General features: G+C 35.5%; 1 protein-coding gene across 1 annotated transcript; it reads right to left on the bottom strand.

Moving 5' to 3' along the window:
• Nucleotides 1-4,943: 4,943 nt before the first annotated feature.
• hyal6 (hyaluronoglucosaminidase 6) lies at nt 4,944-24,195 on the bottom strand. Its single transcript, XM_051099936.1, has 5 exons — nt 24,032-24,195; nt 12,436-12,631; nt 11,591-12,355; nt 9,910-9,999; nt 4,944-6,364 (listed from the first exon to the last, which is right to left on the bottom strand). The coding sequence occupies exons 2-5, from the start codon at nt 12,586-12,588 to the stop codon at nt 5,912-5,914; spliced, it is 1,461 nt and encodes a 486-aa protein (XP_050955893.1). The 5' UTR covers nt 12,589-12,631; nt 24,032-24,195; the 3' UTR covers nt 4,944-5,911.
• Nucleotides 24,196-26,414: the final 2,219 nt, after the last annotated feature.

Genomic DNA, 26,414 nt, shown 5'->3' on the forward strand with positions numbered 1-26,414 from the left:
ATATTTTAGAGTAGTCAGTGTGAGGCTTGTATAGCAGTGTATATTTACTGTCCCGTGAAAATAACTCAACATACAGCCATTATTGTCAAAACAGCTGTCAACAAAAGTGAGAACGCTCTAAGTGATAACAGCACTTAACCATGCAAAGTCACATGTCCTATTCATCAAGTTGTGTATCTTGTATTAGAGCAGTTAAAATTTGGTGCTTTGAGTACAGTTCTCTCATACTGACCACTGGATGTTCAACAAGGCACCTCATGGCAAAGGACTGTCTGAAGATTTGAGAATTAGAATTGTTGCTCTCCACAAAGATGGCCTAGGCTATAAGAGGTTCAGTAACAACCTGAAACTGAGTTACAGTACTGTGGCCAGGGTCATACAGAGTTTTCCATGATGGGTTCCATTCGGAATAGGCCTCGCAAGGGTCGATCAACAAAGTTGAGTGCTCGTTCTGTGCGTCAGGTGCAGAACCTGCCTACAAAAAACAGATGCATGAGTGCTGCCAGCATTGCTTTAGAGGTCGCAGAAGTAGAAGGTCAGCTTGTCAGTGCTCACACCATACACTGCACACTGCAACAAGTCAGTTTGCATTGGCGTCGACGGAGAAGGAAGCCTCTTCTGAAGCTGGCTTACACACAGTTTGCTGAAGACAACCTGTCCAAGAGCATGAATTACTGGAACCATGTCCTATGGTCTGATGAGACTAAGATAAACTTGTTTGGCTCAGATGGTGTCCAGCATGTGTGGTGATCCTCTGGTGGGGAGTACCAAGAAAATTGTGTCTCTCCTACAGTCAAGCATGGTGGTGGTAGCATCATGGTCTAGGGCTGCTGGTACTGGGGAGCTGCGGTTCACTGAGGGGAAACATGGAGTCCATTATGTACTGTACATTTCTGAAGCAGAACATAATGCTTTCCCTTTAGAAACTGGGCTGAACGGCAGTTTTCCAACATGATAATGACCCCAAACACACCACCAAGATGACAGTTGCCTTGCTGAGGAAGGTGCAGGTGAAGGTGATCTGACCTGAACCCTATTGAGCATCTATGGGGCATCCTCAAGTGGAAGGTGGAGAAGCACCATGTGTCTAACATCTAGCAGCTCCATGATGTCATTACAGAGGATTTGAAGACGATCCCAGCAACAACATGTGCAGCTCTGATGAATTCCATGCCCAGAATGATTAAGGCAGTGCTAGATAACAATGGTGCTAACACAAAATGTGGACACTTTGGACGCAGTTTTGACAAGTTCACTTAGGGTGTTGTGCTGTTTGTTTTTGATTCACTTAAAAAATTAAAGAGTTAATTGTTCATGAATCAAACCACACTGGGTGTGCTATACTGCTCACTATATACTATTGAGAGTCATTTTGAATGAATCATTAAAAGAAATGGCTCAGTTGTTTGTAAATTTAAATGTAATGGTTGTGCTGTATGAATAATTAGTCTTTTTGAATGATTCAGAAATGATTAGCTAATAAGAGTAATTTGTTTATGAATCTAATTGCACTTCGGCTGGATGTTTTTGATTCATTAAATACAACTGGTTTAAAAGAGTCATTTGCTCATGAATCAAACCACACTCGTTGTGCTATACTGCATAAATTTGATTCACTACAATGAACCAGTTCAAAAGAGTCAAAAAATGTGCTTTCATGGAATTCATTTTTAAAAAAGGAGAAAAGAAATTATTTTAAAAAAATAGTTTATTAATTGAATCACACTGGTTGTGCAATACTGCATTTTTTTTATTTGCTGAAGAACCAGTTCAAAAGAGTCATTTGTTCATGATTCACACATTAGACTGGTTGTATGCTTTTAAATCACTAAAAAGAAAAAGAATAAACTTGATGAACTTGGAGCTACAGGTACACTGGTTATGCTTTATTTTTTGATTTGTTAAAACTAACTGGTTTAAAAGTCATTTATTCATGAATTGGACCACACTGTGCTGTAATGCTGTTTTGAAAAAAAAACATACTGGTTATTGATGCTTTTTCGATTCTTAAAAAAAAATATTTTAAAAGAGTCATTCGTTCTTGAATAGATCTACGGGTACACTGATTGTGCTGTATATTTTAGATTTGCCAAAAATATCTGGTTTAAAAGAGTCATTTGTTCTTGAAGTGAATCACACTGGTTGTGCAGTACTGATTTTTTGATTCACTAAGAATAACCAGTTCAAAAGAGTCATCTGCTTATGAATCACATACCATAGTGGTTGTTCTGTATGCTTTTGACTAAAAATAATTGAAAGGAATTGATTTACTATTCAAACCACACTGTTTGTGTTATATTGCATATTTTTGTTTCACTAAAAGAAGTCGTTTGCTCATGAATCACACTGAGCAAATGACTCTTTAGCACAACCACACTGGACTAAATAAAATCAAACTGAATCAAAGTACACTTTTTGAATCGAACTACACTTTTTGTCCTTTATGTTTTTGATTCAGTAAGAAGAATTGCTTTTAAAGATTCATCTGTTAATGACTTGAATCACAGTGGTTGTGCAATACATGTATGATTCACTAAGAAGAACCAGTTCAAAAGAGTCATTTGTTCATAAATCACACACCATACTGTTTAATCAGTATGCTTTTGATTCATTATATAATATATATAATATATATATATATATAAAAGATTTAGTAGAACAATTCTTTAATGGAACTACAGGTCCACTGGTTGTGCTGTTTGTTTTTGATTCACTTAAAAAAATAAAAAGAGTCAATTGTTCATGAATCAAACCACACTGGTTGTGCTATACTGCATGTTTTTAATTCACTAAAATTAACCAGTTCAAAAGAGCCATTTGTTCATGAATTGAGTCGCACTGGTTGTGCAATACTGCAGTTTTGATTCACTGAGATAGACCAGTACAAAAGAGTCATTTGTTCATGAATCACACAATAGTGGTTGTCCTATATGCTTTTGACTATGTCTATAAATATGTTTTTGATTTGCCAAAAAGAGTCATTTGTTCATGAATCAAACCACTCTGGTTATACTGCATATTTTTGTTGCACTAAAAATAACCAGTTCAGAAGAATAATTTATTCAAAAAATAAACTGCACTTGTTGTGCTGTATGTTTTTGATCAGCTAAAATGAATTTAAAAGAGTCATTTGTACTAAAACACTGGTTGTGCTATACTGCGTACATTTGATTCACTGCAAAGAACCAGTTCAAAAGATTAATTTGTTCATGACTTGAACCAGAGTGCTTGTGCAATACTGAATTTTTGATTCACTAAGAAGAACCAAGAGTCATTTGTTCATAAATCACACACCATACTGGTTGTTCTCTGTGCTTTTGATTCACTTAAAAAAAATAAATAAATAATAATAATATAATTATTCTTTCATGTAACTACAGGTCCGCTGGTTGTGCTGTTTGTTTTTGATTCACTAAAATAACTGGTTTAAAAGAGTCATTTGTTCATGAATCAGGCCACACTGATTGTGAATTGAACCAAACTGGTTGTGCTATACTGCATGTTTTGATTCAATAAATAGAACCAGTTCAAAAGAGTCATTTGTTCATGATTCACACACCCATACTGGTTCTTCTGCATGCTTTTGGTTCACTAAAAAGATAAAGATTTAAAAGAGTAACTTGTTCATGGAGCTACAATTCTACAGCTTTGTTTTTGATTCGTTAAAAATAACTTGCTTAAAAGAGTCATTTGTTCATGAATAAGACCACACTGGTTGTGTGCTACAATTCTTTTTTGATTCAATGAAAGGAACTAGTTCAAAAGAGTCCTTTGTTCATAAATCACACACCATACTGGTTGTTCTGTATGATTCACTTCTGATTCACTAAAAAAAAAAAAAAAAAAAGTTTTAAAAGAGTCATTCTTTCATATAACTACAGGTCCACTGATTGTGCTTTTTGTTTTTGATTTGCTAAAAATAACTGATATAAAAGAGTCATTTGTTCATGAATCAGACCACACTGACTGTTGCTGTAATGCTTTTTTGATTCATATAAAAAAAGAACAGTTCAAAAGAGTCATTTGTTGTTTGAGTCATGAATCACACACCACACTGGTTGTTCTGTATGCTTTTGAATCAATAAAAAGACAAAATATTTCAAAGAATAATTCATGAATTTAACTACAGGTACACTGAGTGTGCTGTATATTTTTGATTTGCCAACAATAACTGGTTTAAAGACTCATTTATTCATGAATTGAAGAACACTTATTGTGCCATACTGCATGTTTTTCATTCAATGAAAGGAACCAGTTCAAAAGAGTTGTTTGTTTATAAATCACACACCATACTGGTTGTTCTGTGTGCTTTTGATTCACTTAAAAAAAAAAAAAAAAGATTTAAAAGAGTAATTACTTCATATAACTATACACTGTGCTTTTTGTTTTTGATTCACTAAAAATAACTGATTTTAAAAAAAAAAAAATATATATATATATATATATATATATATATATAAAACAGTTCAAGAGTCATTTGTTTGAGTCATGAATCACACACCATACTGGTTGCTCTGTATGCTTTTGATTTACTTAAAAAATATTTAGAAGAGTAATTATTTCATATAACTATACATTGTGCTTTTTGTATTTGATTCACTAAAAGATTTTTTAAAAATCATTAATGAATGGAACTACAGGTACACTGATTGCACTGTATATTTTTGATTTGCCAAAAATAACTGGTTTAAACAATAATTTGTTTCTAAATCAAAGCGCATTGGTTGTGCTATGCTGCATGTTTTGATTCAATGAAAGGAACCAGTTCAAAAGAGTCATTTGTTCATAAATCACACACGTACCGGTCATTCTGTATGTTTTTGATTCACTAAAAATAACTGATTTAAAAGAGTCATTTGTTCATGAATCAGGCCACACTGATTGTGCTGTAATGCTTTTTTGATTCATATAAAAAAAAAAAAAAAACTTTACAGTTCAGTTCAAAAAGAGTCATTTGTTGTTTGAGTCTTGAATCTCACACCATACTTGTTGTTCTGTATGCTTTTAACTCAATAAAAAGAAAAAAGATTTTTAAAAAATCATTCATGAATTGAACTACAGGTACACTGATTGTGCTGTATATTTTTGATTTGCCAAAAGTAACCGGTTTGAAGAGTCATTTGTTTTGAATCAAAGCGCATTGGTTGTGCTATACTGCATGTTTTTGATTCAATGAAAGGAACCAGTTTGAAACAGCCATTAGTTCATAAATCACACACCATACTGATGTTGTGTATGCTTTTGATTCACTAAAAAAAAAAAAGGTTTAAAAGAGTAATTATTTCATATAACTACAGCTCCACTGGTTGTGCTTTTTGTTTTTGATTCACTAAAAATAACTGATTTAAAAGAGTAATTTGTTCATGAATCAGGCCACACTGATTGTGCTGTAATGCTTTTTTGATTTATATTTTAAAAAAAAAAGAGTTCAGTTCAAGAGTCATTTGTTGTTTGAGTCATAACTCACACACCATACTGGTTGTTCTGTATGCTTTTGAATCAATAAAAAGACAAAATATTTAAAAGAATCATTCATGAATTGAACTACAGGTACACTGATTGTGCTGTATATTTTTTTATTTATTTTTGAGTTATTTATTCATGAATTGAAGAACACTGGTTGTGCTATACTGCATGTTTTTGATTCTATGAAAGGAACAAGATCAAAACAGTAATTACTTTATGAATCACACACCACAATCAGTCTTTGATTCATGAACTATATTGGACTGGTCTGGTCTGGTTAGATTGATCCTTTAATTTTAGAAGTTTTAAACTACTTGTCTTTGAAAGCAACATACAAAAACACTTGTTGAAAAATCATAAAAATGTATAGTCACTGAGATACAGCTACAACTAACTTAATTTTTTTTTTAACAGATACAGTCCAAAATCTCATCTAGATTGTGCTTTATAGTATCAGACACTTAATAGTGAGACACAGACCCAAGAACATGATGACAGACAGACAGGAGAAGTGAAGGGACAGGAGCAGCAGCAGTTCTCCCAGGACGCTGTCTCTCGGTTGGGACGGAACAGGTTGTGTTATCTGAGGCATCTCACAGTAGATTCCCGTCCAGCCCTGGTAACACTGACAGGTGAACTTGTGCTTCATGTCCAGAATATCATGGTTGTTGAGGTGCCCACTGACGTGGAAGCGTGGTCCACGGATGCCGTGGTTGAGGCGGATGTTGAAGAAGCGAGGGTTGAGGTGCAGGTAGGCCCCAGAGTCCAGGCTCTTACGAACACATTTGCCGTTCTTCTTACACAAGGCCTTGCTGCACAACTTAGCGGCTGAGGTTACATTGATCACATAGTGACCCAGTGGACCATCAATGTACTTCTTGACCGTCAAGCAGTTTCTCTGCACAAAGACAAACATGTATTAAAGATACAAAAGAGTTTTTTTTTTTTTGTTTTGTTTGTTTGATTTGTTTTTTTTTATATTAGTCATTATCAGTATATTCGTTGTGTATTCAGTATTGTTAATAAACTAAAACTTTTCATTAATTGAAATAATATGATTATTAGTTGAAAAACTTTTTAGCAAAGAAAGATCTAAAAATTAATGTTACCTTGACAAATAACTGAACAACATTTGTTACAAAAATTTCTAGTACTAAAATTCTAAAATTTTTGAATTATTTTTAGATTTTCTTTCTTAGTTTTAGTTTATCTTCATTTTGTTTGTTTGCTTTTTAAGCCAACTTAATTAACACTGTTAAATGTAATATTTGGAAACTCTCAAAATGAATTTCCATTTTTCATATTATACATTTTTATGATGCACTTATAGCATTTAAAATGATTGATTTTTTATGTTTACACAAAAAAGTATGAAATATTTAATACTGCCCACTTTATTTATTTATTTTTTTTCAAAGTGTGTTTCTGTAACTCTAGTTACATAAACTTGACTGAAGATGATACAACCTGTTAGAAATTCTCCCCAAGTGAGTTAAAATATCAAAGGTCATTTGCGTGAGGGTTGAATAAACATAATTACCATTATGTCACGCAACATAGAAAACCATCAGCATTTTGTTAAATCTTTCCATCCGCTTCAGTTTACTCTCAACCCTGTGCTCTCTGTAAACAGGAAATGGGATTCATCCACAAAATAAGCATGCGTCCGTCGGGAGCACGTCTGTCTCTGTGTGATATACAGCACATATCACTAGATACAGACACATTATGTCATCAGTCAAGATGATGTTAGTGTTGTGTTATTTTAGGTTTAGACTAATACATTTTGGTTGAGATGTCCTTTTTAAGATAAAAATTGGGCATAGATAGTTTTCAAAGATTTAAACATGTTTAATATGTTGATCCCATCAGCTCAAGCAGATGCTGATCCCCAAATGCAGTTGGTTATGGTTGCTAATATTAGCTATTTCAGCTAAAATATGCAGCCAATCTAGTCAAGGAGATTTAATGTTGGATAATATTATTAGCATTTAGAGAATTATTGTTTAGTGATTAAATTTGCTGTGTGTCTGATGCACATTACCATTGGTATGTTTTTTTTAAACTAAGAAATTAATACTTTTATTCAGCAAAAAAAAAATTGTCACTGTTTAAAAAGTGTCACTGTTTCCACAAAAATATGAAGCAGCACAACTGTTTTCAACACTGTTAATACGAACTGTTTCAACGAATTGGCATATTAGAATGATTTCTGAAGGATCATGTGACACTAAAGACTGGAGTAATGATGCTGAAAATACAGCTTTGCATCACAGGAATAACTAGATGTGCAAAGTTTGAGAACAAACTTTGAAGTTGGCTTGAGAAAGCCTAGCCTGAAGGTTAAAAGCAGCTGTAAAAGCTTGAAGTTTGAAAGTTCAGATAGATTAGTTGTTAATAGCATGTTGGTAGCACAATTTACATATTGTTAGCATGTTCTTATCATGATTAGCATGTTGTTAGCATGATTAGTTTGTTGATAGCCTCTTTTTAGCATGATTATCGTGTTGTTAATGTGTTACTACCATGATTGCCATGTTAACCATGTTTTTAACATGACTATTTTGTTGTTAGCATGTTGATAACACGATTAACATGATTTACATGTTGTATGTTTCTACTATGTGCTTAGTGTGATTAACATGTTGCTAGCATAATTAAAATATTGCTAATGTGTTGCCAACCTAAGTAACATGTTGCTTGCATGTTTCTAGCTTGATTAGCATGTTTTAACATGTTTCTAACGTGATTAGTACATTGCTAATGTGTTGTTAACATGTTTCTACCGCGTTTTGGTGTGATTAGCATGTAGTTAGCATGATTAGCATGTTTTAACGTTTCTAACATGATTAGTACATTGTTAATATGTTGTTAGCATGTTGCTAACATGTTTTTGGTGTGATTAGCATGTAGGTAGCATGATTAGCATGTTGCTAACATGTTTTTAACATACTTAGCATGTTATTAACAGTTTCTAGCATGATTCGTTTCTAGCTTTATTAACATGTTAATAACATGTTTTTACGATGTTCATAACATAATTAGCATGTTGTTAGCATGATTAGAATGTTGCTTGTTAACATGTTTCTAGTATGATTAGCATATTATTAGCATGTTGCTAACACGTTTTAGCACGATTTTACGTTTCTAACAAGATTAGTACATTGTTAATGTGTTTCTAACATGATTAATGTGATTAATGTTTCTAACATGATTAGCTTATTGTTAGCATGTTGCTGGCAAGTTTTTAACATATTTTTAGCATGTTCCTTGCATGTTTTAACATCATCAGCATGTTGTTAGCATGGTGGTAGTATGTTTGTAGTATGATTAGTATGTTGTTAACCATGTTTCTAACATGCTTAGCTTGTTGTTAACATGTTTATAGCATGATTAACATGTTTTTAACATGTTTCTAACATGATTGCCCTGGTAAAAAAAACAGCATATGCTGGTAGGTATGTTTTGATGCTGGAATGCTGGTTAGGTAGGTTTTGATGCTGGTTTAAGCTGGTCCTTTGCTGGTTCATGCTGGTCCTTGACCAGCAACATGACCAGCATAAACCAGCAAAGGACCAGCTTAAACCAGCATCAAAACCTACCTAACCAGCATTCCAGCATCAAAACATACCTACCAGCATATGCTGTTTTTTCACCAGGGTGGCACATTGTTAATGTGTTTCTAACATGTTGTTAACCATTTTTCTAACATGATTAGCTTGTTGTTAGCATGTTGCTAGTTTTTAGCATGATATGATTAACATGCTCTTAGCATGTTTTTAACATCATTAGCATGTTGGTAGCATGTTTTAACACAATTAACATTGTTAGTGTGTTTCTAACATGTTAGTATAATGTTAGTATGCTTGTAGCATGATTAGCATGTTGCTGTCGTGTTTCTAGCATGATTACCATGATGTTAGCATGTCTCTACCATGATTACCATGTTGCTAACATATTAGCCGCTTGCTAACATATTGTAGTATGCTGTTAGCATGATTTAGCATGTTGTTCCAGAATAGTCATTAAGCTTTGCTAGTGACAAAAAGCTTAAAAACTCGAAAGGTCTTATTGTACAAAAGTTTTAACCCCTTCAATGAAAGTCAATGGGATTTTAGGTGGTTTTGATAGTCTGGTTTTTGAAAACCATAAGCCGGGTCACTTAGAAAAGGTATTGCAACTAACTTCAGAAAAGTCTGAAGGTCCAACCCGAGATTGGTGGTTCTAGCTTGAAAACTCTAGGAAATGCAGTCCAAATTTATCTTAGAAGAAAAAGAATAAGTTTAAATAGCATTTCAGTAAGTTGGCTTTCTCAAGTCAACTTAATTACTTTTTGGAATATAGTGAAGGTATTTAAAATTGTGGTAGTATTTCATAATATTTCCATTTTTAAAAATCTTCCCAACCCTAAATATTTTAAACAGTACTGTAGATAATGAGTACCTGAGATCTTGCATATTCAGATGAGCCCCACAGGACGACCCCAGCGGCTCCCAGTGCTGCGCTTTCTCCTATAGTGTGGACCAGGTCACTCTGTTCAAGATTAATACAGTATTTCTTTATGATAATGCAGAAAAGCAAAGTCATATAGTAGCAGGCCTGGAGAAGAAATTTGTTACTAGTTTTGCCTAAGACAAGCATCACAGTTACCACTGCTTGAACTGTATATAGGGTTTGGCATTTGTACCTCGGCCGTGAACGATACTTTAAATCATGTGGCTTACTGAGGAGAGGTGTGTAATCGAACATTTGATTTTGTCTGGCGGGAAGTAAAACAATGCAGTGGACCTACATGTATAATGTACTGTCTGAAGCCTGTACTATCACAATGAACATATGGAAGCTATCGGTTGTAACCTAAACTAGTCATAATAAGTACATTACCTTGTGATGTACTTCACTGTCTAAAGGCGGGTGGTCCCATCAAACCAAAAACACGTCTGCAGACCTACTGCAGAGTTTGATTTGGAACATTCCACTCATAATGAGGTGACAGATGAGTGTTTAAGCGTATCTCTGGTATTTAAGATGCCGGTGAGGAGGGTGATTTAGAGGGTGGGTCTGTCACTCAAGTATTTGACGAGTGATTAAAACAATGTGTGTTTGACAGGTTACTCTAGATGGCTGGAAAGTGTGCAAAGTAGCGAGCTGGTACTGAGTACAGCAACTCAATACTTTCTAAGCAGTTATTAAAGGGATAGTTCAAAATTCTGTCATTAATTACACATTGATTAATTAATTACCCTCATGTCATTCCAAACCCGTAAGACCTTTTTGATGAAGTCCAAGAGCTTTCTGACTCCACATAGACAGCAACGCAACTGACAAGTTCAAGGCCAAGAAAGGTAGTCAGGACATTGTTAAAATAGTCCATGTGACATCAATGGTTCAACCTGAATTTTGTGAAGCTATGGGAATACATTTGTGTGCAAAGAAAACTAAAATAATGCATGTGTCGGGATACTGTTGTGAACGCATGTCAAAGACTGACACGGAAGAGAAGAAATTGTGGAATAAAGTCATTAGTTTTGTTTTCTTTGCACACAAGAAGTTTTCTCGGAGCTTAACATTACAAATAAAACACTGATGTCACATGGACTATTTTAACAATGTCCTTACTACCTTTCTGGGCCTTGAACATAGTAGTTGCGTTGCTAACTAGCATAGCAACTGCCTCAACCAATGGTGTGCATTTTGGGCAGGGCTTCCTGTAAGCAAACAGTGACAAACAAGGGGAGTATTCTGATGTAGCACACAGATGCGCTGCGCCTTGTTTACAACCAGAAGAAGACACACGCTGTACATAAAACAGTCTTCGAAAACGCATCTAAAGATTTTGACAGAGAAGATGACTTGGAATTTTTTACCCAGCTGTACTTAATCAAACCAGACAATGAACTAAGAGAGGTGGACAATCATGGATTATTTTTACCTTTTGGGGCCTTGATTGTGGTAGTTGTGTTGCTGTCTGTACAGGGTCAAAAAGCTCTCAGATTTCATCAAAAATGTTTTAATTTATGTTCTAAAGATGGACAAAGCTCTTACAGGTTTGGAAAGACATGAGGGTGAGTAATTAATGACAGAATTATTAACCTTTTACCCTATATTTAAATGTTCTACTCACCTCTGACAGGACAACAAATGTATATGCGTAGAAGGGTCTGGAATAAACAAAAACAGGCAGCGTATAGTCATTCCTAGCAATTGAGGCAATCCTCATGGCCTCCTTGACACGGTAGTGCACAAATTTGACTGTGTTAGCTGAAGACTTGAGCTCATAGTCGAGATAGATGGAAGGATAGAGGGCCGTACTCTCCTTCCACAGCCACATCAGATGATCATTGCGTACATGCTCTATATTAGGACACTCTCCAGTGTAACGCAAGGGATGCTGCTTGTAGCCATAATTGTAACAGTCAGGAAACAAGTAAAACCCCCAAAGGCCATGCGGTCGTCGACTCTCAGCCAGCCCCAGTGTTGAGTTCATGAATACTTGTCCGGCTCTTTCAAAGAACTCCTTTGCTTCATTCTCCACCTTACTTTGTGGCCAACCAGGATGGAGTTTCCTTATAAGCTCCTTGGATTTGTTCCGATAGATGTCCTTCGAACCCCAATTGCGAACCCACTGCGGTCTCCAGTTTTCCCAATCAATGACACCAAGCCCGTGAAAGTCCTTGACGGGTATAAGCTTGTCGATGTCGGCTCGAGCTTTGCTGAGGTGTTTGCTCAAGCTTTGGTTCTGAGGAAGGCCGCCATTGATGGGAATCCCAGAACTGGTGTAGTAAGGATAGTATCCCAGGTGACTGTGGTAAAAGATGGTCACGTTGGGGCCACTCAAGGTCTCGTTGTGGTTTGCAACAATGTCGAAGACGCTCAGGTCCAAATCCACCTTGTAAAAGAGATGGACAACATGTTATTCCCATCATTTGGACCACACACAATGGTATAGATTATTGACAAGTGTTCAACCTTGAATCGAAGACGGCAGGATTCGGTAGGCGCGTTCCACACCACCACAAATGGGCGATGTGGTAACAAAGGCGTTCGGGCCTGCTTTAGCTGATCTGCCCAGGCAACCAGAGATCCACACACTGCCACTGCCAGGAAGCCAAGCAGAGCCATTGCCTGAATTCCCTCATAGATCAATCAACCCACATGTCACAACCTAAAGAGAAACAAAATATGAAAAATCACATCGCTGATGAAAAAATGATTACATCATGAGGGTCATTTGGCAGGGATAATCAAAGACGTGGTTGAGTGACACACAAATGAAGGTCATTGAGACGTGGTGCTCTAGATTCCACAGCACAATGATGCTCTGTCCTGCACCCAATTAATTGTCCCTTCATTTCAATGCTCATTCAAGTAATTCATGCATACATGACTTGACCGTAAACTAGCAGGACTGGCAATTTAGTATTATGTATTTAAGAATTATAGTATTTTATAAAATTATAGGCCAAAGTAATTATTTTTTTTTTTTTTTAGATTTAAGTACTACAGTTTTAGCACTTGTTTAGGTTAATTGCCAAGGCAGCATTTCTAATTTGTGTTTTGTTGTTTTTGTTGTTGTTTGTTTGTTTGTTTAAGTTTAACTTTTAGATTTTTTAAGTTAACATTTAGATTTTTAGTAATATTTTTATTAGTATTATTATTATTATTATTTTAGATTTAAATACACTTTTAGTACTTTATTTTGGTTAATATTTCTATTTCTATTTATTTTTATTTATTTATGTATTTTTTAATTTAACTGTATATTTTATTTTAGTTTTATTTCAATGATTAACAATGATTTTAATTGTTTTATTCTTAGTTAACAATAAGACATATCCACACAAAGTTGATTGATTTATTTGCACTGTGAAAGAGTAAATCTATTCCTTGGAAATGTATTATTATATTATATTATATTATATTATATTATATTATATTATAATATATTTGAATTTTTTTTTCTAAAATAACATTTTTACAGAAATTCAGTTGTCTGCTCAAAAAAAAAAAAATAAATAAGTACACCTTGACATTTGTGTTGCTTGTATTGCAGTGTGTTGTTTTGTTTTGTTTTTAAGTTAAATTGTAAAGTTTAAATTTAATCTAATATGTATATTTTATTTTTTATTAATGTATTATATTATATTATATTATATTATATTATATTATATTATATTATATTATATTATATTATATTATATATTTTTTTTTTTGTTTGTTTGTTTTTTCCATTTTAGGAATTTTAGTACTTTAACTTATTTTGGTTTATTGCCAAGGCAGCATTTTTAGTTTTCATTTAAAGTTTTTTGTTGTTGTTGTTTAGTTTAACTTTCATCTAATATGTATATTTTATTTCAGTTACTGAAAACTATTTTAATTATTTTAGTTTTAAATGACAATAACAACACTGTCTACTGTATATTAAATAAATATTAAAAATTGATTAAAGTTTACTGATTTACTTGCTCTGTGAAAGAGTAAATGTATTTCTTGAAAAGTTATTTTTATATTTAAAATATCTTCAATTCCAATGTATTATATTATGTTATATATTAGTTATATTTACTCTCGATATTGAAAATTTCTATCAATAATAAAAAAACGTATTTGAAAATCTTTAAATTCAGTTGTCTCCTCTCGAAAAAATAAGTACGCCTCTACATTTGTATTGTTCGTATTGCACTTTTGGCAGATGATTCATGTATATTCTTTTATTTTTTTTCCCATTCCTCATGAAGAATTATTATATATTGATATATATGATATATTTGCATAAACATTGCTATAAATTGCCCAAATGAGCAGTTTTATCCAACTACAAACAACTTTGTTGACAATATCTAGATTTGGAAACCCTTTTATATGTGGAAACTGTTTTGCAATTTTGGTTTCGGTAACATGAGAAATTCTGTTAAATGCCGTTTTATAAAGTTTTCATATCACTGTTTCGCTAATTTACAGGAGTTTTGGAGTTTTATCTTATTTTTCCTTCTCTCTTGATTTGACATTTCAAAAATGACATGTGTATTACATTAAAATTCCTTGCTAATCTCTGTCAGATTCCTCTCACGGTTACGAGTGAGATTGTGTACACTCAGGGGGCCTCATAAATGAAAGCACTCCTGAACGTGCCTGTTTCGGCCTATTTATTTTTCAAATAATTCTCTAGTACAAGAGAAAATAAAGACAAAGAAAACAATAATTTCAATTCACCATCTGAAGGGTTTCTCCACCTCAGATATTTTTAATGGATAACATGTCCTTCTCGTGGGTTTGTGGGAGTCTGTCAGATAAAATAAAAGGGATGATGTAGCTTACAGTACATGTGGAAGATCTGCATTTCCTCTTCCAGTGAAATGGCAGTGAAACTTGTTGATCTAACCAAGAGCAACAACGTGGTGAAGTCACCAAGTCTTTTCATAAACCACAACCATCTACAGTGCCCAACCACAAAAAAGACCCCCCAAAAAACTTGTCTGAGACATACTGGCACTGCTTTTGCCTCAGACAGACAGTGCTCGAGGGACATGAGAACCAACTGCTTTTTCTTTTTCTTCTTTACAAAATGGACTGATTGAATCCAGATGACTATGAAGCTGCACATCATGTTGCAGCATTGAACTTTTTGGCCTTTTATTCATTTAAACCTGGAAATAAAGTTTATAGGGTTTTGAGAAATGTAAAACAACAACATTTAGGATTTGTGCTTTATTATCCTTTTTTCTGTTCTGGTTTTGTTCAACTACAGAAACCCTTTATACTTTGAGAGCAAAAAAAAGGGACTTTACATTTTAAAACTTTAAATGTCTCAAACCTCTGTTTTCTCAATTGCAGTTTCATACTCGCAAATACAACTTTACATTTCACAATGTAACTTTCTTAAATTTTTAATTTGTTTTTCATAATTGTAACTTTATATCTCAAAATGTAACTTTTCGCCGTTGCAATATTGTAACTACCAACGGTAACTTTCTTGCAATGTAAGTTTGTCTCAGAATCATGAGTTTTTTTCTTATTGTTACAGTCCTGTCTTGTTTTCCCCCATCTTTTAAGGACTCTTAAGTTCTTTTCTGTTCCATTTGTTTCTGTAGGTTTCCTGTGTTTTGGTTCCTGTTTTTTTCCCATTCCCTGTGCTGTCTGGTTTGCTCCCTCATTTGTTTCTGTGAAAGTTAATTAGCTCCACCCCCTTGTTAGTCTAGTTACCCTTGTATTTAAAAACCAGTCTTTGTTTGCTGGTCGTTGTTATAATCTTATGTAAACAGTTGCATGGTCTTTGCCTTGTCCTTTGCCATGTTTATGCCTTGTTTCAACTCTTTAATTGTTTTGGTTAATGAATTGTGCTGCATTTGGACCCTCTTCCTTGCCTCAAGCGTGACACTTATTATTGTGACTTTATATCATAGTAATTATCTCATAATCGCTTTTTATTTTAACTTTATATCTTGCAATGTAACTTTATATCTTAAATTTGATTTTTTTCTCATAATTGTGACTTTATATCTCAAAATGTGACTTATTTCATAATGAATATCTCATAATTGCTGCCTTTTTGCAGTTGCAATATTGTTACTCCCAACAGTAACTTTATATCACAATGTAATTTTGTCTCAGAAATGAGTTTGTTTTTTAATAATTGTGACTTTATATTGTAATAACTATGTCTCATAATCTCAGCTTTATATCTCAAAATGACTATCTCACAATCGCTGCATTTTGTTTTAACTTTAAGTAGGCTATAAAACACTTTTAAATGTCAGGAAATTACTTGTCTTTATAAGTTTTGATTCAATATACTTACCTATTGATCAAAAATGGTCTTTAACCTACACTAACATTTTCTTTTGTAGTTTTATTTAGTAACTTTCAGGAGGGTGTACTCATTTTTGAGTTTTTGTTAAAAAAAAAAATCTTATTTTGCTGAATAATTTTGGCATTCGTCTTTGGTAACTGATCAAGCAGGCTTGTTAGAACATTTTATCTCCAAAGAACCCTAACATGTCTTCTAAGTAAAGAGTAATTGCTGAATTTGTTAGGTTTTAGAGGGGTGTACTCATTTATGCTGCACTGTATCTCATAATGGCATAATCATCTCGCAATGTAATTTTGTCTCATTATTGTGACTTTATATCTTAATAACTGTTTCAGAATCACTGCTTTATATCTCAAAATGTGATTTATCTCATAATGACTGTGTCACACCCCTGGACTATTTTGTATTGGTTTTTCCCTCATGTGCCCATACATGGTGTTGCACGTCCTGATTTTGCTGAGTTAGATGTTTTGTTGACCCTGGAACAACATTTTAGTTAAAAAATTTAATCTTAACCACATCCCTACATCTAAAACACTGTGTAAGCCTAAACTTCACAAAAACTATTGTGAAAAAAATCTGATTGGTTAATCACAATGTTGTTCCAGGGTCAACAAAGATGTTGATCCAGGAACATGTCGTATTTGGTAAAATCAGGTTCTGCATATGGTGTTCCTGTTCCTGTAATTGTTATTGTCATTATTAGTTAATCACCTGTTTGTGTATCATTAGCCACCCTTTATAAGTTGTTTGAGTTCAATGTTTTGTGTCTGGTCTCGTCAATGTGTATGTGAGTGTTTCTACCCTCCTGTTGTGGATCTACCCGTTTTGGAGTTACCTGTGGATTATAATAAAGACTTTATCTTTGACCTTCGTCTTCATTCGCCCCTTCCTCACACGTTACGTGACAGAAAACCAGACCTTAAAAAGTTAAGAGGCACTGCATTTTGTTTTTCATTTTGTTCAGTGTTTTATTTTTAATCTTTTTTTCTGTTATGAATGACCCGGCCGTCCTCGTCCTCCTGCTGGAGCAGGGGGAATGCTCTCTCGAGGACCACACCACGGACTTTGTGTTTCTGGCCAACCTAACACATTAGCCAGACAGCTATCTCTGCACATTCTATCACACTGGACTTAACACCGCCACATGAGCAAAGCTGTCCGGGGAAGGTCCTCGAGAGAGCCTCGCCACCTGTGTTGAGTGGGTGCTGGTGTTCTGCCAATCTTCTTTGACTGTGGACATCACGGATGACGACACCAGCCCCACTCATGACCCAGAGCCCAGCCCAACATTACTCCGCAGCGTGGAGCATCAGCCCAAGCTCACCGCGGACGGAGAGCCAAAGCACAGTGCGACCGACGATCCATCGCTGAGTGGAGTGACAGAGCTGAGGATTGCCCCGGAGTCTGAGCATAGCACGTCCAACCAGGTGCGAGAGCCGCCAACATCGCTCGCGACGGAGGAATTCTCAGTGGAGCATGAGGATACCAAGGAAGGCCCCACCCACTGCACCTCTGCTGAGGGTGAGCAAATTCTGTAACTGAGACAAATGGACCTAATAAACTTTGATAAGGATATATATGGAGACATGCCCCTTCTTATCCCACCGTCATTAGAACTGTCAGTTGATCCTGAACCCTCAGTCTGCCCTGATTTGTCTGCCTGACTGGATTTCCCACCCGCCCTCCCTCTCTTGCCTCAACCACTCATCCCTGCCTCAGCCACGCCACCTCTGGCATCCTAGACTCCGCCTCGGCCCTCCGACCCAGCGACTCACCTCCACCATCGCCTGTCGGCCCACCAGCTCCACTGGGCTCCCTCGTCCCTCCTGCTCCACCTTGGTCGGTTGTCGACCTGGCTTCGCCTCAGGACTCCGCTTCGGCGGCTGCGCCTTCGTAGCCCATTCCACTGGCTCCGTTGGGCTCCTCCCTCCTTCCAGCTCTGCCTCAGTCCTCTGTTGCTCTTGCTCTGCCGTGGACCTCCAGATCTCTGCGTCCGCCTCGGTCGCCTGAACCTTGGACTCCGCCTTGGCCCCCGCCTTGGCCCTCCGGATCCTCATTGTTGCTTGGACTTGTCGGCTCTCCGTCTCCGCCTCTGGTTCCACCACCACTTGCCCCGCCGCCGTCGGTCGGCCCCCTGGAGTCGTCAGCCCTTCCTCCACCATGGCTCCTCCCTCCGTCGGCTCCGTTGTGGGCCACCATCATGGCTGCAGCCTGGGTCTCACTTGCCTCCTTCCGCTGTCTGATCCGCCTTGGACCCTTTTGCCTCCTCCTTGGCTCCTCTCTCCATCGTCACCACCATGGACTTCCTCCCAGCAGTCTGTCCTCCAGCCAGAACCTCCTCCTGACTTCCAGTTGCCATCCTACATCCACTTCCTAAGTCCCCTCCCCTCTTTATCTCATAATGATTATCTCATAATTGCTATATTGCGATATTGTAACTCACATCTGTAACTTTGTATTGCAATGTAATTTTATATCTCAAATTTGAATTTTCTTGTCACAATTTTGACTTTATATCTCAAAATATGACTTATCTCGTAATGATTATCTCATAATTGCTACTTTTTCACAGTTGTAATTCTATTTGTATCACAATGTAACTTTGTCTCAAAAGTTTGAATTTGTTTCTCATTATTGTATCTTTATATCTCACATTCTGACTTATCTCATAGTGACTGTATCTTGTGACTTTATTTTTCACAATTAGAATATTAAAACCTGTGATTGTGATTTTATATCTCAAAATAAATAATAAAAAAAGCTAAAGAAAATCCTCAAATCTGCAAAACTTCCTTTATAATAGTGACTTTACTTCTTGTAATTGCAGTATTAAAACCCTGTTTCTTGTAAATATATCTCAAAATGACTGCATCTAACTGTAACGTGGGGTTTGGGTTTTGTTTCATGTTCATGTTTTTTATGTCTTTTATTTTGAAGTTTAGCCATGTTCCTTGTCTAGTCTTGCTTCCCTTGCCTTCATGTATTCCTGGGTTAAGGCTAGAAGGAATGCACCTCTAGCTACTGGGCATGCACACATCAATCTAACGTTGTTTTTGTCACACTGTACAACAATAAACCTGTTTTTGTATTATAGTAAGGGCTAAGTTTAGGGTTGGGGTTGGTGTACACGTTAAAAAAAACACAATCCAATAGGTAAAACAATTCATTTCATTGTTAGTTTCCGGTCAGAGCTGTATTCCTTCTAGCCACAACCTTATTCCTGCTATTGGTCCTTCTGTTCAATGTGTCATGTTCTCATTGGTTGTTCAAGTCATGTGTCTGTTTCTCATTGGTTGGTTTATGTCATGTGACTTTCATTGTTTGGTATATATAGCCCTCTTGTAGCTATTGTCTCTTGTCGTGTATTGAAGTATGTAACCTTCTGTTGTGAGTTTCTGTTCCTGTTTAATGCCTGTTTCATGCTAAGCCAAGTCTGTTCATGTCAAGTCTGTGCCAAGTCAAGCTATTGTCAAGTCAAGTTAAGTCTTTGTTCATTGTTTGGATTACGTTTGGATTTTGGATTATGTTCTGTCTTCACTGTAAATAAACTGCATTTGGGTGCACTTGGACAATGTTATACCTCCCAACTTCATATCTTGCAATGTAACTTAATGTTTTATATCTATTACTATGACTTTATATCTCACAATGGGACTAAAAATCTCAGAATTTCTCACAGCTGCAACCTTTCTTCAAAATTGTGACTTTATTTCTCACAATTAAGACTTTATATGACTTAATATGTGGCACAATGTGTGTTCCTTTTTTTCATCTTTCTCACAACCACCTTTATTACTCCAAGGCAGACACATGTTTCCATAGTAACCCTTTTCAATATGAACATGGCTTGCAAAACCTCTTCTCTCTCATACTGTATGATCAAACAGCTGGAATAAATACAGTGGTCAGCTGCAATCAGAAGGCCTCATGCAGCAAAGCTCTGAATGTTGTGTTCTCTAACTTGAAAAGTAATCTGGAAAAATCTGCTAAACCTATAAGCACAGAAACATCATTCTACATCTGATAATTGGGAAAAGACTGTCTTTTCATTGAGATTTTCCAAGATTATTCTCATAAAGTTTGCAACTAAATAGTCTTGACTGTAACAAACCCTGGCGTTCCTCTAAACATGATCTTTTGTGTGAAATTCAATGATGAAAGGTCAAAATACTTTCCAAAACATTTCATAATAGCCTATGTGGCCTTTGAATTTGATATTTACAGCCTGTTAGAGTGTAAGTGTGTGTGTGATCATGTGCTAATGCTATAAATGCGATTGGCATATGGCGCATGGCTGATGTGGGATATATGTTACATGGGTAAGAGTGTACAACTGCCTCAACAAGGAACAGAAGAAATGAGTCAGCATTCATTATCCTTTTGCCTGCTGCAGTCTCTGTATGGAAATATGTGTTTAGAGTTGCTGTTGGTCCCATATACCTTATGGAAAAAATTATGGAAGCCTGTTTCCACCACTGAATAAAAAAATGTAGAATAAATAAAAATAAATAAATAAATAAACACAAAAAATATAATTGTGCCTCTTTTTTCAGAATTGCATGATTTAAACTCGTAAGTCAGAATTGTGAAATACAAAATGGCAAAAAAAAAAAAGTCAAAATTGAGAGGCACTCAATTGTGACATTATTTCTCGCAACTGAGTTTATAACCTTCAGTTTTGGGAAAAAACGTTCATATATCACAATTCTTTTTGTTTCACAAGACTTTTTTTCCACCTGCAATTTGAGTTTACATTCCACAATTGTCACTTTATAACTCGCAATTGTGAGTTTATATCATGCAATTGCAAGAAATAAAGTCAGAACTGTGAGATACAATTCTGAGAAAGTTTTTATCTAGAAATTCTGACTTTTTCTCACAATTGAGTGTATATCTTGTAATACTGACTCTCGTAATACTGACTCTGAATACTCTCGTAATAACTCCCTATTGCGAGTTTATATCCCACAATTCTGACTTTATAACTCACAGCTGTTTATATCATGCAATTGCGAGAAATAAAGTCCAAGCTTTTATCTTGCAATTCTGACTTTATTTCTTGCGATCATGAGTTTATATCCTGCAATTCTGACAAAAGTCAAATTTGCAAGTTTTATCCCACTATACTGTCTTTATATCTCACAATTGTGAGTTTATACAGTATCTCGGAATTCTGACTCTATAACTCACAATTGCAAGTTTATATATCGCAATTCTGACATTATTTCTCGCAATTGTGAGTTTATATCGTGTAATTTTGACTTTAGAACTTGCAGGTGCAAGTTATATTCCGCAATTCTGAGAAAAATGCCAAAATTGTGAGTTTATATCTTGCAATTCTGACTTCATTCCTCAGAATTTCAAGTTTATATCCCACAGTTCTGACTCTAAAATGTACAGTTGCGAGAAATAAAGTCTACAAGAAATAAAGAAATAAAGATGCAATTCTGAGAAAAAGCCAGAATTACGAGTTTTCATCTTACAATTCTAATTTCTCGCAATTGTGAGTTCATATCCCACAGTACTGACTTTGTAACTCACAATTGTGAGTTTATATAATGCACTTGTGAGAAATAAAGTCAGAATTGTGAGCTTTTATCTTGCAATTCTGACTTTATAACTCACAATTATAAAGTTTGTATTTATATAAAATTCAAAATATATTTATATAAAATATATTTATATTTATATCCCACAATTCTGACTTAACTCGCAATTATAGTTTAAATTTATATAAAATGTCAAATATATTTATATTTAAATAAAATATATTTATATTGATATTTATATCCCGCAATTCTGACATTTCTCAAAACTGCAAGTTTTTATCTTGCAACTCTTACTTTATTTCTTGCAATCGTGAGTTTATGTCCCATAATACTGACTTTATAACTTGCAATTGTTTATATCATGAATTCTAAGAAAAAAGTCAGAATTACGAGTTTATATCCCGCAATTCTGACTTTATAACTCACAATTGTGAGTTTATATCATGCAATTACAAGAAATAGTCAGAATTGTGAGTTTATATCCTGCAATTCTGAGAAAAAAAGTCAAAATTGTGAGTTTTTGTCTTGCAACTCTGACTTTATTTCTCGCAATCATGAGTTTATATCCCATAATACTGGCTTTATAACTTGCAATTATGTTTATATCCCACAATTCTAAGAAAAAAGTCAGAATTACGAGTTTATATCCCGCAATTCTGACTTTTCTTGCGATTCTGATTCTATAACTCACAACTGACTGCAAAAACCTGCCCTCCTTAGTTACTGTTGCTATGTCTGACAAACAGTGCTGCTCTCACACTACACCATGTTCTCATGCAGTGAAAAATACATCGCGGAGCAAAGAGGAAACTGACAACACGCCGACAGACAAGACAGAGCAGATTACTTCTGGTATGAAACAAGGTCTCTGCTTTAAAATGTTGTCATTTTTAAGAAATTCAAACAATAAATATTGTTTGTGTGTCATGACAGATCACACAATCGACAGGTGAACCAATCATCTTTTCTTATTTACTTAAAACATGAAATAAACATGAATGAACATTAGAACATATTTTATTTCAACTGCGAAAGACGTCAATACACACAATTTTTCAAGTTTAAGTCTACTGAGGTTAATCTACTCTCCTGTCTGATTTGTTTGCCGGACGTAATGGCGGAGTCAGTGTTATGATTGGTCAGATCGCCTGTCAATCAAGCTGTTTGCGGGTCAGTTGCAAGTTTATATCCCGCAATTCTGACATGATTTCTCGCAATTGCGAGTTTATTTCCTGCAATCCTGAGAAACAAGTTAGAATTGCAAGTTTATATCTCACAATTTGACTTTATTCCTCTTTTATCTTGCAATAACTCGCAATTATAAATTTATATTTATATAAAATTTAAAATGTATATTAATATTTATATTCCACAATTATGACTCTATTGCTAGCAATTGTAAGTTAATATCCTACAACTCTGACTTTATAACTCACAGTTGAGAGTTTATATCACGCAATTCTGAAAAAAAAAAATTGATACGTTTTTTTTTTTTTTTCCACAAGACGGTATGAAGAAGTTTGTTTTTGGACGCTTTCTGTAGCGTGTTTGTATCTTGGTGCTGCAAATATGTTCCCATGCGTCATGTCTGAATGACCTGCAGTGTCCCATAGATATTTACAGCGCTTTATGTGCTTTGTCTGGACACATTACATGCCAGTGGGAGTTTGTTTATGTGCAGTCACTCTACAGTTGGACGGTTCCCATAAAGCAGGTTATCCTCACAATGAATACACTGGCGTTGCTGAGGAAAGCAGCTATTGAAAGCCTCCCGAGTCCATCCGCCGGGAACTTGTCTCTAGTCCAGTCCTAATTAGGAGGAACTTGCTCTACACACACACACTTTACTACCAAAAAGCTCCTTTCACTTGCCTTGCACATGTTGTTGTTATTATTTCTGGTCAGTTTTCATAAGTTTTAATACTCATTTAGTCCACAACAAATAAGTGATTTCATTATTAACATACGCCAGGCCATTTCCCTTGTAAAGACTTCTCTTGAAATGGCATGGTGATGCAATGTTTAATTTGTCAAGAATGTGCTTAATGTATTTTAAGCCAATAAGGATCCACAATATACCAGTACTACATCAGCCTTAATTTCTGTTTTGTGGCTTTGAATCCTATATTTTATTCACTGAGCTTTGAAAACTTCATTGAAAATTTGATAACGACAGATCTTTGGATAAACACTTTGCACTAACCTTTTGAGTCTGTTTTCAAAGACGAGATTTCCTCAGCAGCCGCTGGTTCCAGCACTGCTCAGCATATCTGGTGTAATTATCTTGTATGTGTATTGAATATCCAGCTGAGGCGTTTTGTTTTGTTGTTTGTGTGTTCAGAGATATCACAGTTATCAGGGTTTGCTGTGCGGTTGTTGAGTGGCATTGGCATTGGCATTGGTGCACTCTTGCATTGTTAATTGATTTGGCTCCTCCCCATCAAGCTCTCAAATGAAATCAACTGCAATTAGTGATCACCGACATGCCAAAGCGGTCTGTGTTGCTCCAGGACTACAATAATGCTGAGTGATTTGTGGCTTGATAATAATGAAATGCTTTAGCTGGGACTTTGTTCATTTATAATGTTTAATTATATGGGTCAATGATGTATAAGAGTGTTATGACAGTATTTTAGTGCCACATTAAAAAATTTACGATTATGAGATTACAGCTGTAATATTTCGATAATAAAGTCAAAATTACAGGAATAAAGTAAAAATATTATAAGAAAAAAGTCAAAATATTTCGAGACTACAGTTGAAATTGAAATTAAAATGAAGTAAATGAAGTAAAAATTATGAGAATAAAGTCAAAATGTTTCGAGAATTAAGTCAATATAACAAGAATTAATTTGCAGCAATTACGAGATTGAAGTTATAATATTTTGAGAGTATATTCTAGCCTATTGTGCATGCAAAAGGCCCAAAATGATTACAGGAATCTGTCCCGCCTCATTAAAGAGTGTGAAAAACACATTATTGCAAGACACATTATATTTCTCTATAAAACTGACATATTTTAAAGGGGTCATCGGATGCAAACTTCACTTTGTGTAATGTTGTTTGAACATTAATGTGTGTTGGCAGTGTATGTACAAATCTACCCTATTATGACAAAAATCCATGCAGTGGTTTTTAATTAATCTGTAACAATATCATCTACTTTTTCAAATCGAGCCATTCTCAGATGCCGGTGTGGCGTCAGACCGACAGAAGCCACTCCCACGATAGTTGATTGACATGAGCGTTTTACCTCAGATCAGCTGTAACAGTCCGACCTCCATTGTTCTGATGCCAGAGCAGGGATGTAAATTAGACAAGAATATCTCAGATTGAGCGATTAAGGTGTTGTGTTATTGGATGTAGTAATGAACACAGTGGTCGTCATTTACTCCCGACATCTGAGCCGCTAAAGATGCAGGATTACGTTCGTTTGTGAAGGGAATGCGCCTCCCGATCTACATAAATGCGTCTATGTTCATGCAAATCATTTGTGATTCAGCTTCACCTACAGCAGAAGTGAGTATTTACTAGTACTAGTTAGCAAGTTTTGTGGCTAAACGCACTAAATGCGGCTAAAATAAACAATCGACGAGAGAGCTCATTTGCATTTAAAGGAACAATCCCTCAGAATGGGATGATTTTTGGGATGAGCTCATTTTGACAAGGTAAAAAGGGTGTTGTTTTACACAACCATTGAGAATTTTTAACCAAAGTATATTAGAGACTTTTCATTAAGACACTAAAGAATCATATCAACTTGTGGAAAATGGGCATCCGATGACCCCCTTAAAACTGATACTTTGCTTTTTATTAAGGCCGCGTTCACACAGCAGCAGAATACGGTTGTCAGTACTGTATTTGAGTCTATAATACAGTTTCGTTCACACACAGTACAGTTATTTAAGTGTGTGACAACCGTACTCTATAACCAAACTCACACCCGTAAATTTTCAGGACTCACAACCACATTCTCGGAACACACGCGCTGTGTGAACGGAACAGGACTGGACAACTCACGTCATTCAGTGCGAAAGAGCCACTCCGCCGCACAAACGTGCTGTAATTTGGGTTTCGGTTACTTACAGTGACAGAGAAATGAGCTGTGTGTCATCTAAAAGTTTTATATCCAGTCTCCACCGGAGCCACTCCCTCCCGTCAGTTTTTTTGGTCTGCGCACGGGTTAAATGCTCCGCTCTCCAACCAGATTTAAAAGCTGCTGTCGGTTAATGATGATTTGATGGATGAACTCGTGGCTAGATTGGATTTATGTTGTGTCAGAAAGTGGTAATACTTCGTTTTATGGACGTAGCCATCTTAGATATTGCTTTGGTCTGTATTGCTATGGTTACTCTTAAGGAATACGGGCTTGACTCCCATTGCACGTTTATACAGACAGTATTCGAAAAGCAACTGTAAGCTACTGTGTGAACAGGACATTTTGAGACTCACACCTGTAAGTAAATACGGTTGTCAATCCCAAAAACAGACAGTGTGAATGTGACCTAAAAATACCAAAAGCACAAAGCTTATTACTATTATTGGGTGGCTGGAGCACTACAGATAGGCCTAATGAATGCTATCGA

This window comes from Labeo rohita, chromosome 25 (genome assembly GCF_022985175.1).
Source record: "Labeo rohita strain BAU-BD-2019 chromosome 25, IGBB_LRoh.1.0, whole genome shotgun sequence".
Lineage (NCBI taxonomy): Eukaryota > Metazoa > Chordata > Actinopteri > Cypriniformes > Cyprinidae > Labeo > Labeo rohita.